This window comes from Hermetia illucens, chromosome 2 (assembly GCF_905115235.1).
Source record: "Hermetia illucens chromosome 2, iHerIll2.2.curated.20191125, whole genome shotgun sequence".
Lineage (NCBI taxonomy): Eukaryota > Metazoa > Arthropoda > Insecta > Diptera > Stratiomyidae > Hermetia > Hermetia illucens.
This window is the reverse complement of record NC_051850.1, coordinates 115,500,175-115,514,381: the sequence shown is the minus strand read 5'-3', so window position 1 is coordinate 115,514,381 and position 14,207 is coordinate 115,500,175. Positions and strand designations below refer to the sequence as shown.

At 44.1% G+C, this 14,207-nt stretch overlaps 1 protein-coding gene across 1 annotated transcript; it reads right to left on the bottom strand.

Moving 5' to 3' along the window:
• Positions 1-813: 813 nt before the first annotated feature.
• LOC119648538 (transmembrane protease serine 9-like) lies at positions 814-13,893 on the bottom strand. The gene is made up of 6 exons (XM_038050305.1): positions 13,574-13,893; positions 13,255-13,427; positions 12,759-13,173; positions 1,705-2,046; positions 1,386-1,558; positions 814-1,304 (listed from the first exon to the last, which is right to left on the bottom strand). Exons 1-6 carry the CDS (start codon positions 13,849-13,851, stop codon positions 889-891), a joined length of 1,797 nt encoding a protein of 598 aa, XP_037906233.1. The 5' UTR covers positions 13,852-13,893; the 3' UTR covers positions 814-888.
• Between the last annotated feature and the right edge of the window lie 314 nt (positions 13,894-14,207).

Below are 14,207 nucleotides of genomic sequence, written 5' to 3'. Positions count from 1 at the left end.
TAATATTGGAGGGCCAAAATCTAATCGGAGGCTGTCGATCGTCGGGGTGATGAAATCCATCCTGCTATTAGCAGCTCTTGTTAGGGTGGGAGCAGTGGACAACATGGTGAACCAAAGAAAGGTGAGTTCGGCATACTGGCCAATCGCGCTGAGGGTGGGTAGTGCATATAGGGCACTATCTGGTGAGGTGGTGTGTGCCATCGCAGGGATGATTCTCTTGGATCTTTTAGTGAATGGGGTACACTGCCTCTATTGGAGAAGAAGGGCGAATCGGGCCGAAGTGATTGGGGACTCTGGAAAAGCCATTATGAGCTGTACAAACGATGGCAGCAACGGTCTGTCTTGTGTCTGTGTCTTGAGAAATGGGCTGATCGACAACACGCTACACTCGAGGAACCGGAGTATGTTATGTTCCACTGCCCTTGCTTCGCGATTGAAATAGATAGGTTAGTCGACGCCTTCAATGTCGTTATCGGACCCTAAATCTTGTGGAGGAGATGCTGAGGTCGGAAACAAATGGGAGCATGATAAACGCAATAGTAACTGCAATATAGGAAAAGCTGCAGGTACTGGATCGAGCCAGAGCCCTACTCGCGCAGTAATACTTTATGGTGATCCCGGGGGAATGGGTGGAGAAGTAAGGATCATTTTAGTGGGTGAGAATTCCACACACTGCTTGAACCGGGCGCAGTAGTATCTCTTTAAGATTTTCATATCCATAAAAGGAATCTTTAATATTAATATATGTTAGTAATGGATCCCTATTATCCATGATATGTTTATGTTCTTAGTAGGTAAGGACATATGCATAAGTTCTTTTTCTTATTTTAAACATTTTTATTTAAGATTGTCTTCCTACAGTGGAAATACATTCATGGCATGAATGAATTAGTCGCGAAGTTTAATTCCAGTGTTGCTGACAATCCAGTCCAAGTAGGAGGTAACACGGGTGAAAGCAGCTGGGTATCCCTTCTCGCAACCGAATGAAAGACCAAATGAGGTAGCACCAACGACCGTCTTGGAGCCATCAGATTCGATAACGGCCAATGGACCACCAGAATCACCATTGCAGGTTGACTTACCGTTCTTGCCATCAATACAGATGTTGGAGTCTTGTGGAAGGAACAACATCTTCAATTTGCATGAAGATAACTTCATGACGGAGGTGTCAATGAAACGGAGAACATCAGAAATGGTGGATTGAGCGTCGCTTGGCCTTCCCCAGCCTGAAGCAACGGCGGCACGTCCTTCGAAGCTGGCTTTGGATTCACTCTTCCTTGGAAGGTTGATGATTTGAATTTTGTCTATTTTAGAATTACAAAAATTCTAGTAAGAAATTCACCAAAAATTCGCGACATTTACTACAGAAAACGACGTATTCTTACCACTCAATTTTACAGCTGGAATCTTGATGAGAGCAATATCGTTTTGGATAAGGGTTCCATCGTATTTTTGGTGGAGAATAAGGTTAGACTTTGGAACAGTAATTTCAACACGTCCTGGTTCGCTACTGTCCCTGATGTTGTGGGCGCCAAGAACAACAGTGGCTTCGGAGACTCTGTGGAAATATTATCATTGGGATTAATAAGATATTTAGAAAGCTGGAACTGGATGAAGAAAGGACACAAACCAACTTTTGATGTCCACTTTTATCTAGATTTCTAAATTTTGGGCAAACAAAAGTGAAAATAATGATAAATTTACCCATCAACACAATGTCCAGCAGTAAGAACCCATTCAGGATCAATCAAAGATCCACCGCAGAAAGCAGTACCTCCTTGAACTTCAAGGAACAATCCAACTTGATATGGGAACTGTTGAGCGGATGCTTCTTGTCCTCCGGTGATACGTCCATTTGGAGTGATATCAGGAAGAGTGTCCAAAATTTCTGGATCAATATGACGAGGACGAAGATTATCCCAGTCAACGTCCAAGGCGGACGCGATGGCCAAAGCTGAAAGAAGGACTGCGAACGATTTCATTGTGGTGAGTAAAATCACAAGCAATGAAGTACTGAAAACATGGGCACCTGGCCCGCTGTTTATACTAATTATTCAAGTTTTTTTCTTCCTGTTTTGATTGATTTAATTCTAAAGTTCAATTGAGATAAAGTCAGAGGGAATCCAAACAGCGAAACTCTGTTATTAATGGGATTAGTAGAGGATGGGATTTTTTCTGCGGTATATTATGTGTGAATTGCAGTTGGAGCGTTATCTTAACCGTGCTTCAGAAAGTTATTAAATTCATTTCGATAGTAGAGAGATAATTAAATATGCAACATTATTATTATGTGGCGTGTCATTCTCGCTTTGAAACAGTTTATTTTCACGAAATTTAGTATGCCCAGGAGTTGTTGACACTGCATTGGACTCGGCTTATAAGATTAGAAAAAAATCCCAAAAAGAAAATAATGCAATGATATGCATAAATTGGTCTTTGATTTAATATCAGATAAACGGAACATTCGACTAAGATCGTATCAATAGGCTCAGCCCGGCTGTTTAACGACTAGTCTTATTTCAGTGCATCTACTGTGCTCCTTTCTTATTGTATTTTGGTGAAGCAGACCTCAGTTTCTAGTTCCTTTTTGGCGGGTGTACATCTGACCATAAGTTGCCTTCTTGCTGGGGTCGTCTGGTGCCTGACCAAGTGGTATTCGGTTTTATGTTTTGGATTGGGATATTGACGACGCACGATCGGTTGGTTGGAAAAAGGAGTATTTCTTTGTTCTAGTCTTCCAAACAATGTGATCAGTTTAACATGTATTGTCCAGAGTATCCATAGCCACCAGCAGTTTATATTCCGAACAGGCTCTCATTGCCTGGCGAAGCGAGCAGTAAAGAAATTGACACATTTATTACAATGTTTATCCATTGTCCCATTATCCCTATTCTGCTTCCTGATCAATCCGTCCACAGATATATCATAAGATTCGTCACTCAATGTTGAAATTTGTGTCGGGATGGTGTGATTCCGCTTTCTAAACAGGTGTTGACGAGAACTTCCTTCAGTTCGTTGAACATCAAACTGCTTCAACACAGAATGAAGTACATTGTCGATTATAAGAGGAACCTTTGGGCCGCAAACTCTTCGAAGATTTTAGCTTCGAATGTCTCATATTTGATATGACGAAATGGAATATTTGGCATGAGTATGATGCTGATGATGCAGGGTATGCAGGCTAGATTTAGCACCTTTCCAAGCAAGGTAATGCGAATATACTCAAATATGCTGAGGGGGACGGTGGCCATGAGATGATTTGATGAGATATTTGCGTCGCGACGATATAATTCTTACACCACCATATGGTGTTTGTCAATTTGTGCCCGGTGAAATTGAACTTTGTGCTGGAATAGTATATAATGCACACGAATGCGTTGACTACTGTCTATCATAACAGAAAAAGTAAAGAATCCGAAAAAGTGGTGAATTTAGACATCTCACTTGACATTTGGTTAGTCAACTTTAGAAAGCGGGCCAGGGCATCAATGCTGGTTTGTCCGCAATGAAGAATTTTTTAAGTTACAAGTAATTGTGATGGCCAAAGGGTAGTATAGGTCCTAGGGCGAAACGTGGATTGGTACCCACGATGGAGCATAAAACCTGGGAAATGCCTGCTGGAGCAACACCAACAGCTCTACTACCAAATCCTATCTCCACCTCCACGTGGTGGCCGCTGGGGGCTCTCTCTTAACGAGAAGCTGCAGACGGAGAAGGATGAAGGTGAGTATCTCGCGCCTAAAAACGGGAGAAATTGTACCAAATGGTTCGCCAGGTTGGGGGTTAGGTAGAGCTGACAACCCTATACGGAAAACCGAAGTTACGAAGCCACAACAGGCGCCTCGGACTGGACGCATAATACAACGACGAACCCCGCAACGACAAATGAATAACGATTTGCGCATTTTCTCATTGAACGTGCGCTCCCTGAACAGAGATAAAGCTGATGAGCAGCTAGCCGATACCCTATCCCAATATAGGGCTGATATAACAGTGTTACAAGAGATGCGATGGACAGGAACCGGTTTCCACCATATATTACAGCGGTCATCCAGTAAACCATGTGCTCATAGTAGGTTTCTTAGTCAGTCAAAAAATTAAACCTGCTGTTATCGGCTTTGAAAACATAAGCGAACGGATATGCACTCTGTGCTTGCGAGGCAAGTTTAGAAATATAAGCCTCATAAACGTTCACGCCCCTACAGAGGAGACTGCAGAGTCGGAGAAGGATACCTTCTACGAGGCAGTAGAACGAACTCTCGAAGCCTGCCCCAGATATGATATCAAAATCATACTTGGGGATTTTAACAGCCAAGTAGGGAAGGAGCCCGTATTCAGGCGATACGTTGGCTCCAATAGCTTACACGGAAAAACAAATGATACCGGACTGCGGATTATTCAATTAGCAGTGTCACACGAAATGGTTGTTGGAAGTACCTGGTTTGCGCGGAAAGCGGTTCACAAACATACATGGGCCTCTCCACTTTTAACCAAATTGACCACGTATTGATTGAACGCCGCCACCTCTCAGCCTTGATGAATGTCAGAACATATAGGGGGCCAATATAGACTCGGATCATTATCTCGTTGGCATGGTGCTCCGAGCTGGAATAACAACACCACCCAGAATCCCCTCTGACAATCAGATGAGAGTTAACACTGAAGCCATCCACAACGCAGCCCTCCGCGACACCTATAAGAGAGAAATGGATGCCGCAATAACCACAGTCAACAGAGGACCTGGAAATGAAGCATCAACAAATTATTTTTACAACCACCTGCAGAACGTTATCATTGATACGGCCACAAACATACTTGGACTCAGCCGCAAAAGAAGTCGGAAGGCCTGGTTGACGATGAATTTAAGCTAGCAACGGAACGGAAGAATGTCGCATACCGAGTAATGTTGCATTCTCAAAGAACGCGGGCACGAACCCCGGCGAGCGGAGAAACGACTCACAGACGGAAAAAGGAAGCCTGGGAGAACCGACAAGTCTGTGAACTAGAAAAGTACAGGGAGCAACCGCACCAGGCGCGCAAGTTTCACCAAGAAGTCAGCAGCAGACAAAGAGGAAATCTGATTTCCGACAGAATGGGCATAGTGGAGCGATGGGTTAAGTACTTTGATGAACAACCAGAACATCGGCGAGTTGGAGGTCCCGCCAACTGAGGACGATGGACAAATACTGCCACCACCAAGTTTAGGAGAAACAGTCCGTGCTCATCGGCTAAAAAATCATAAGTCGCCAGGAGCAGATGGAATTACAGCCGAATTGGTTAAATATGGAGGCGACCAGTTACACCAAGTGGTTCACCAACTTGTGCTCAAGGTATGGGACAGCGAATCAATGCCTAACGATTGGCAAAGAGGCATTATCTGTCTCAAACATAAAAAGGGAGATATCACACAGTGCAGCAATTATGGAGGTATCACGTTGCTGAGTACCATCTATAAGATATTCTCCGCTATCTTGCTAGGCGGGTAGTCCCATACGAACAGAACATCACTGGCCTATACTAAAGAGACTTCACTCCAGGCAAATCAGAAACAGATCAGATTTTGTCTCCGCGGCAAGCGATGGAAAAACTCTTGGAATATGGACATCAGTTCATCGACTTTAAAGGCGCCTATGACAGGATAGCCAGGGTAGGATAGGATGCCCCTGACTAATGTGCGAGGCCAGATAAAAACGACAGGATCACTCTCAAGACCATTCGACATCAATAACGGTTTACGACAAGGGGATGCTCTACTATGCATCCTCTTTAACCTGGCCCACGTGAAAGCGATCCGTGATGCTATGGTAAATGCAAAAGATACGATCCTCATTAAGTCCACCCAACTACTGGCCTATGCTGGCGATATCGACATCGTGGGGAGAACCACCCGAGACGTACAAACTGCCTTCATCCAGATTGAGGAGGCGGCTATCGGCGCGAGATCCTGGGCTGCACATCAATGAAGGTAAAACAAGGTATATGGTGGCAACGTCAGCACCGAAAACTAACCAACCAACAACATCAAACCGCACTGGTCAAACGGGAAGAATAAAGATGGGAGAATATGTTGACAATTTCTCCTATCTAGGGTCGAAAATCACAACCGAAAAAAGTTACGATGATGAAATCCGCGCACGGTTGTTGTCAGCCAACTGAGCCTATTTCAGCTTACAAAAACTATTCCGCTCGAAACGTCTCACCGTAGGGTCAAAGCTCTTACTGTACAAGGCAATAATCTAGCCAGTGCTCGTATATTCCTCGGAGACTTGGGTTCTTAGCATTCGCTCGGGTCCGTGATCGGTGTTATACCAGAGCTACTTTTCAGCTAAATAACTATCAAGGATAGTTGCGAGGTGAGCGGGAATAGCAGCTTTTGCTATTAGATTCCAATTGGCCGAATCCAGGGTTACCATCAGGCAATATTTGCTGGTACTGTCCTTTCCGTGAATTGCATCTTCGGCCAAGCCAGTAACCAATTTGATGGCATCAATGGTTGATCTGGCTTTACGGAACCCATACTGCTGAACAATAGGGGGTCATGTATTATAGATTACCCTCTCTAACATTTTCCCCATAGTATCTAAAAGACATATGAGTCGGTATGAGGATGGTTCACCTGGAGGTTTACCAGGCTTAGGCAGAACTATCAACTTCTGCCGCTTCCATACCGTTGGACCACCTCGGACATGCACACTTTGAACAACTCAACGAACATGTCCGGTCTGGATTTCACGACAAGCTTAAGGGCCTTATTTTGTATTCCGTCCAGGCCTGGGGCTTTATTTTCTCTTATTCTGCTGTAGAACTCCAGTAACTCGTGTCTGGTGACTGAAGGAATTGCCGTCACATTCAGAGGTAGCTGGAATGTGTGGGGGGCACCGACTTGCTGGGGGAATAAACTCCAAAAGGGTAGGACACGTGATCTGCGGAGATGAACGGCGCAAAAGCTTCTAATAAACTGCGCCCCCTGGCATTTGATTCTCTACGACCCCACTCTAGGGCCCAAGCTTTGAAATCACCAGCAATCACCTTTGGACTTTGTCTGCTTGCGTCGGAAAAAAGATTGTCAAGCGCACAGGCACTTGGGGTCCCTATTGTACACCCTGGCGATATGGCCTTTCTCTTCACACCTTCTGCATCGATCGGATCGACAAATGCTGCTGGTGCATACTCTGGAGAAGTGCCCAAACATGAGGCATTTAAAGCACCTCTTTAGTGAAGCTTGTTCTCTTAAACGGCCAAGATTGCTTTATCCTTTTTTGGGCAATTCAAAGCACTTAGCATCAATGGCATATATCCAGCGATGCTCAGGTAGGTACAGAGCACCTAGAGCGATGTCTAAAAAATTCTTTGGTTACAAAAATAAAGGACGCAACTATGGAAGCCGAGATGGGAGTGTTCGTGGACATTGAAGGGGTTTCTAATTGGGCGACTTCCTAAAAATTTTGCCATGCCGCCAGAACGAATGCAGCCGATAATACTTTAATTAACAGGGTCTATGCCATGCTAACGCAGAGATTTTTGTGTGCCGAAACGGGCTTTGATTCCTTTCTGATGACAGAACTCACGAATGGCTGCCCCTAAGAAGGCATGCTACCGCCACATCGAGGATACGCGTTGCTTCGAACGAAACAGAGGTTTGAAATATAATAAACATTTCATTATAGTTTTCTCTGACTTTATAGCCGACTCGCCAATCAGTGAATCAATGAATTAGATCGTTCAGTCGGCATAATGCATTGAAAATCATTATCTCAAGTGCATTTCTTATGTACCGTTACTTATTATGAAATAATGGTCACTGCATGTATGTTTACCATTACATGAGCGTGTGTCGTTCGAGGCTTCTGGGAAAGGTCTCATATCTCCAAGATTTCTGTATAAGTGGAAGTAGCAGATCTGCAGTAGCTGCAGGTGCGGCATAAATAATTCTGCGGGGTGTCCGTTGAGCCCCGTAGCTTTACTTCGTTTGAGTGCATTGATAGCCGCAATTATTCCTCTTCTGCTTCAGAACGCGGCTGATGACCTGCGTGGCACCCTAGAAGAAAGTATTGATGGCGGCCCAATGCTTATTGATATTCTCAGGCGGGTTGCTAAGTTCGAGCGGCAAGATAGCCTTTCACAGTCGAGCGATAGCTGGATCACATAGGCGGTTGATTTTCAATTTGGGAGTGGGAGCTCTCCAACCCAGCCAGAAGTGGCGGACGCAACACGCAAGCGAACCTAAGTGACTATCAGATACCTTTCCAGGTATAGTGGCCAATCTAATTGCTCAGGCGGTGGCGGCCAGTTGAAACCCAACTGATCTTATTGTAGGCTCTGTGCTCGAACGAATGCCACCAATGACGATGCGGTGGAATCTGCATAAATCCCCAAACCTTCCACCATTATCGTTACCGTCGCCAAGACAACGCTTTCCCATCACATGCTTCAGCAGTGTTGTCAGTGCCCGCACTGGCGTTCAGATCATCCATCACCATCACCATGTCACTTTTAGGAAGCCTCTCCTGAACTGCGTGTAATTGCCAGTGGAAAGCATCAAAATACAGACTGGTCCTCCAAGCAAAAGTGAAATCCTTTCAGCCATACATGCACTAAAGCAGAGCAAAGCCGCCGAGCTTGACGATCTCTCCGCAGAGTTATTTGTCGCTGCACCTGCCGGTACTGCAGATCTGCTACTTCCACTAGTACTGGAAATCTTGGGAATCTGCCACCTTTCCCAGAGAGTGGAAGAAGCGGATGATCGTGAAGATTCCATGAAAGGGAACCCGTTTTGAGTGTGACAGTTGGAGGGGTATCTGCGTTCTCCTTGCCGTTGCAACGATAATAATTTATATAATCGTGGGACGCATAAAAGAAAATCTCGATACCCTTGATCGAGGGAGAACAGGTTGGTTTCCGCTTCGGAATCCCGTGCATTAACCACATCGACACCTAACGAATTATTTTGGAACAGTGCGCCGAGTTTAGAACTTTTCTGTACCTGCTTATAATTGATTTCGGGAAAGCTTTTGATAGTGTGAACAGGGAATGTAGCTATAGTGCTCTACGCAAGAGGGGCATTCCGTCACCTGCTGCACCGAGGTAAAATCTCGAAAGATGTTGGAGTCCAAAGCGGAGTCCGCCGGGGATGCATCTTATCACCGATATTATTTGTTATTGTTATGGGTAACTAGCAAAAGTAAAGTAGCTGGCATTTTCCCAGCACTAATCCAGAGAGGCCTGGGAAACACCTTAGAGTCTCTTTTGGGGGTGGTAAGGGGGAGCATAGCACTGGGATGCATACCAAGGGCATGGAGACGGGCAAAAGTGGTCTTTTTTTCGGAACGCGGGTAAAAAGGATCCCTTTCACCGTAAATCTTTCAGACCAATTTGCGTAACGTGTTCGTAATCCCCTACATCACTGTCAACACGCTTACCGGGCAGGACGGTCAACTGAAACTGCACTGTATCAGATGTATTATATTAGGAGGTGCCATAGAAACGAAAGAATTAGCTGTGGATCAATCCAGCCAAAACCACCATAGTACCATTCACTAAGAGGCGTAAGCTTAATCACCTGAGAGCCATAAGATTACATGATATCGAGGTGAAGCGAGAAACAGAGGTCAAATATAAATGGACATATGTTAGTAACACTTGTCGGAAAGCCACGAGGGCTCTGATGACTTGTAGATCCATAGCAGGAAAAAATGGCGTTGGGTATATTCTGCAATAGTAAGTCCAGTGATTACCTATGGGGCGATAATCTGGGCAGAAATAACTGAACTCAGGACACAAGTCAGGGAATTACACCAACTCCAAAGGCTGGCTTGCGTGTGTATCAGTGGGGCAATGAGGACATATCCAACGGCATCCCTGGAGGTCCTTCTGAGATTGACCTCTCTCCATCTGCACATACAGATGCAGGCAAGGGGGCAATATTCAGGATGGCCGGAAGTATCAGTTAGGCAAGGAGCTGTCTAAACCGAAAGTAGATTGATATTCTTTTTAGGCTGCATCCCGAACTATTGATACTAAGGGATAGCATGACAACAAGGTTTTATTTCGATAAGATGTTTGAAACACGTTAGAGTAACAAGGCAAACTGGGAAAGCGTGATTGCGACATATGGCTTAAACCAGCAACTGATTACTTGGTACACTGACGGATCCCACACAGCAGAAGGAGCGGGTGCGGGTGCCATTGGTCCAAGGAAAATATACCTCCAGCCAACGGGCAGGTACACTAGCATATTCCAGACGGAAATATACGCCATAGACAAATGTGCCTCCTTTAATCTCCAATGGCACTACAGGGAACATAGCTATTCTCACCGATAGCCAAGCAGCGATCAACCAGGAATGGACCAGTGCAGGGTGCTTATTGGGGGATACGAACCCATGTGCACAAAGTATTGCTTAAACCTCACCAAAAAGAACCTTCAGATCATAGTGGGAATTCAGCAAGATGAAGCCTTATACACCTTCATCCTGCCAAGATAAAGAGGGAAATCTGATTTCTAACAGAATGGACATATTGGAACGATGGGTTGAGTACTTTGATGAACTGCTGAACAACCAGAACATTGGCTAGTTAGTCGCCAGGAGACGATGCAATTACAACCGAATTGGTTACTTATGGTGGCGACCAACTACACCAAGCAGTTCACCACTGATGCTCAAGGTGTGGAACAGCAAATCGATGCCTGACGACTGGCAATGGGGCATTATCTGTCCTATACATAAAAAGAGAAGTATCATGCAGTGCAGTAATTATAGAGGTATCACGTTGCTGAATACCTTCTATAAGATATTCTCCGCTATCTTGCTAAGCCGGATAGCCCCATATCCCCAGAATATCGTTGGCCTATACCAAAGAGGCTTCACTCCAGGCAAATCAGCAACAGATCAAGTTTTGGCTCTGCAGCAAGCAATGGAAAACCTGGAATATTACCATCAGTTGCACCATCTTTTCATCGCTTTCAAGCAACCTGAGATGTACAGTTTACCTTAATCCCCATAGAGCAGCGCGCGAGATCTTGGGCTGCACGTAATTGAAGGCAAGTCGAAGTACGCTGGCAACGTCAACGAGAAAAATAAAGATAGGAGACTACAACTTTGAGACCGTTGAAAATTTCTCATATCTAGGGTCGAAAATCACAGTCGATAATAGCTATGACGATGAACTCCGCGCGTTCCGTTTACATAAACTGTTCCGCTCGAAACGTCTCACCATAGGGCTTACTTTGCAAGACTATGATCTTGGCAGTCCTTATGTATTACTCAGAGACCTGCATTCTCAGCAAGAAAGATTGTGAACTCTTGGTCGCGAACAATTTTTGGCCCCCTACATAAGGATGGTCGATTCTATAGCCTACATAACAGGGAAATCTATGAGCGATGCCTTGATCGCCTGGTTGTGGATAAAATCCGGCTGAACATGTTGCGCCTATGTCCAAATGAAGATCCATGAAAGAAACTCCTCTACTATGTTGGCTAATTGGCAAATTTACAACAAGGCCAGTCGGGAAGCCCAGAAAGCGATGGCTGTTACCCGAGGTGTCAGTTACAAATATCTTTACTATAAACTGGGCACTCCGGACGGCGAATTGTCAAAAGCCGACACCAAGGCGTTCAGGATATCGAACACTTGTGTTGCGTTAATAACGAGAACGGTACTTTGTTTACCGATTGATCAGTCGGGAGGGATAAATGGCGGAAATACTTCGAGCAGGCTTCAATGGAAGAATTTGTTTATCCTTCACTTTCACAAGCACTGTCAAAATTTCGAGCAATTGCAATTGTCATCGCAACTAAACTCGAGAAAGCAATAAAATCGGAGGAAAGCAACATTACCTGACGACATCGCATCTGTGCTCTGGAGAGCGAAGATCTTGGACCCAAGATTGTCGTTCCGTGAATTCTTCAATCGGATTATGCAGGAAGGTAGAACACCATCTGACGTGCAAGAAAGCGCGACAGTTCCAATATGGAAGAAGAAATGTAGTCCAAATATCAATGCTTTCAATGGAGAACTGCGTCATGAAATTGCTTCACGGTTTATCGAAACTTGGATAAAATGGCGTTTTCTATGATCGACATATTAACAAATATCTCAAAACCAAAATGTACTGCAATGTCGTCCACCATGCTGCCCTCTACGGTTCTGAGTGTTCGCCGATTACAGAAGAAAAGGAACGGCGTCTCGCGGTAATGGATATGAAGATATTGCGTTACACTAGTGGCGTAACACGCCATGATGACATTAGAAAAATAAGGATATTGGCGATCGATAGGAGGTTTCATAGAGCGAAATGGTGCAACCGATCAAGACGAGGCGACCCGCTTCTGAAGGAGACAAAGACTGATGAAGCAGAAAAGTTGATGAGTAGATTGGAAAGGTTGCCAGGAAGTGCATATTCATCCACATTGAAATGATACTCGATGAGGATTTTTGGTACACCACACCATAGACACAGTGCGCTACAGGCTGCTACCGCATGGGACGATAATTTGTTCGTCCTATAGAGAAAGATAGTTTGCTTGGGTGTTTAGATAGATTTGGTAGATTGATCAATTTTTCGTTTTGAAATCAAGCTTTGTCCATGCAGTTGGCATGGTGACCTGTAAATTCCACGAGTTCCTAAAATTCTTCAATATCATATAAATATGTTCCTAGCAGGTTAATACATATATATAAGCTCTCTTTCTTTTTTTAAAGATTTTTATTTAAGATTGTCTTCCTACAGTGGAAATATATTCACGGCATGAATAATTTAGTCGCGAAGTTTAATTCCACTATTGCTGACGATCCAGTCCAAATAAGAAGTAACACGGGTGAAGGCGGCTGGGTATCCCTTCTCGCAACCGAACGAAAGACCAAATGAGGTAGCACCAACAACGGTCTTGGAGCCATCAGAATCGGTAACGGCCAATGGACCACCTGAGTCACCATTGCAGGTTGATTTACCGTTCTTGCCATCAATACAGATATTGGAGTCTTGTGGAAGGAACAACATCTTCAATTTGCATTGAGATAACTTCATGACGGCGGTGTCAATGAAACGGAGAACATCAGAAATGGTGGATTGAGCATCATTAGGTCTTCCCCAACCAGAAGCGACGGCGGCACGTCCTTCGAAATTGGCGCTGGATTCACTCTTCCTTGGAAGGTTGATGGTTTGGATTTTTTCTATTGTAGAGTTTCATAAATTCTGGTAAGAAATTTACCAAAAACTTGGGACGTTTACTACAAAAAACGACGTTTCCTTACCACTCAATTTTACAGCTGGGATCTTGATGAGCGCAATATCATTTTTGATGGCGGCTCCATCGTATTTCTGGTGTAGAATAAGGTTAGACTTTGGGACAGTAATTTCAACACGTCCTGGTTCGCTACTGTCCCTGATGTTGTGGGCGCCAAGAACAACAGTGGCTTCGGAGACTCTGTGGAAATATTATCATTGGGATTAATAAGATATTTAGAAAGCTGGAACTGGATGAAGAAAGGACACAAACCAACTTTTGATGTCCACTTTTATCTAGATTTCTAAATTTTGGGCAAACAAAAGTGAAAATAATGATAAATTTACCCATCAACACAATGTCCAGCAGTTAGAACCCATTCAGGATCAATCAAAGATCCACCGCAGAAAGCAGTACCTCCTTGAACTTCAAGGAACAATCCAACTTGATACGGGAACTGTTGAGCGGATGCTTCTTGTCCTCCGGTGATTCGTCCATTTGGAGTGATATCAGGAAGAGTGTCCAAAATTTCTTGATCAATATGACGAGGACGAAGAGTATTCCAGTTAACGTCCAAGGCGGACGCGATGGCCAAAGCTGAAAGAAGGACTGCGAACGATTTCATTGTGGTGAGTAAAATCACAAGCAATGAACTACTGAATGGAGGAGCACCTTTGCCCGGTATTTATACTAATTATTGTGTTTGAATCAATTCAAAATTTCAATGGAGATAAGGTCGAAGGAATGCAGACAGCGCAAATTTATAATTAAAAGGATTAGTGGAGATGAAGTTTTTCCTAGGATATCTCTGTGCACAGTAAAGTTGCAACGTTATCTTAGCCTTGCTTCACAAATTTATTAAATTCATGTCGATAGCAGAAAGATAATTAAATTTTAAATACAGTCATACCTGCGGCGTGTTAGTATGGCTTTGAAACAAACGGTTTATTTTGATAGTACCTAATATACCCAAAAATTGAA

What these genes read in the sequence shown, in the direction of transcription:
- LOC119648538 (XM_038050305.1), bottom strand. Translation starts at nt 13,851, where the DNA reads ATGAAATCGTTCGCAGTCCTTCTTTCAGCTTTGGCCATCGCGTCCGCC. An exon ending in GCTGGACATTGTGTTGATGG is followed by an intron (nt 1,559 to 1,704) that starts GTAAATTTATCA and finishes ATATTTCCACAG; the next exon opens with AGTCTCCGAAGCCACTGTTG. An exon ending in TCCAGCTGTAAAATTGAGTG is followed by an intron (nt 1,305 to 1,385) that starts GTAAGAATACGT and finishes ATTCTAAAATAG; the next exon opens with ACAAAATTCAAATCATCAAC.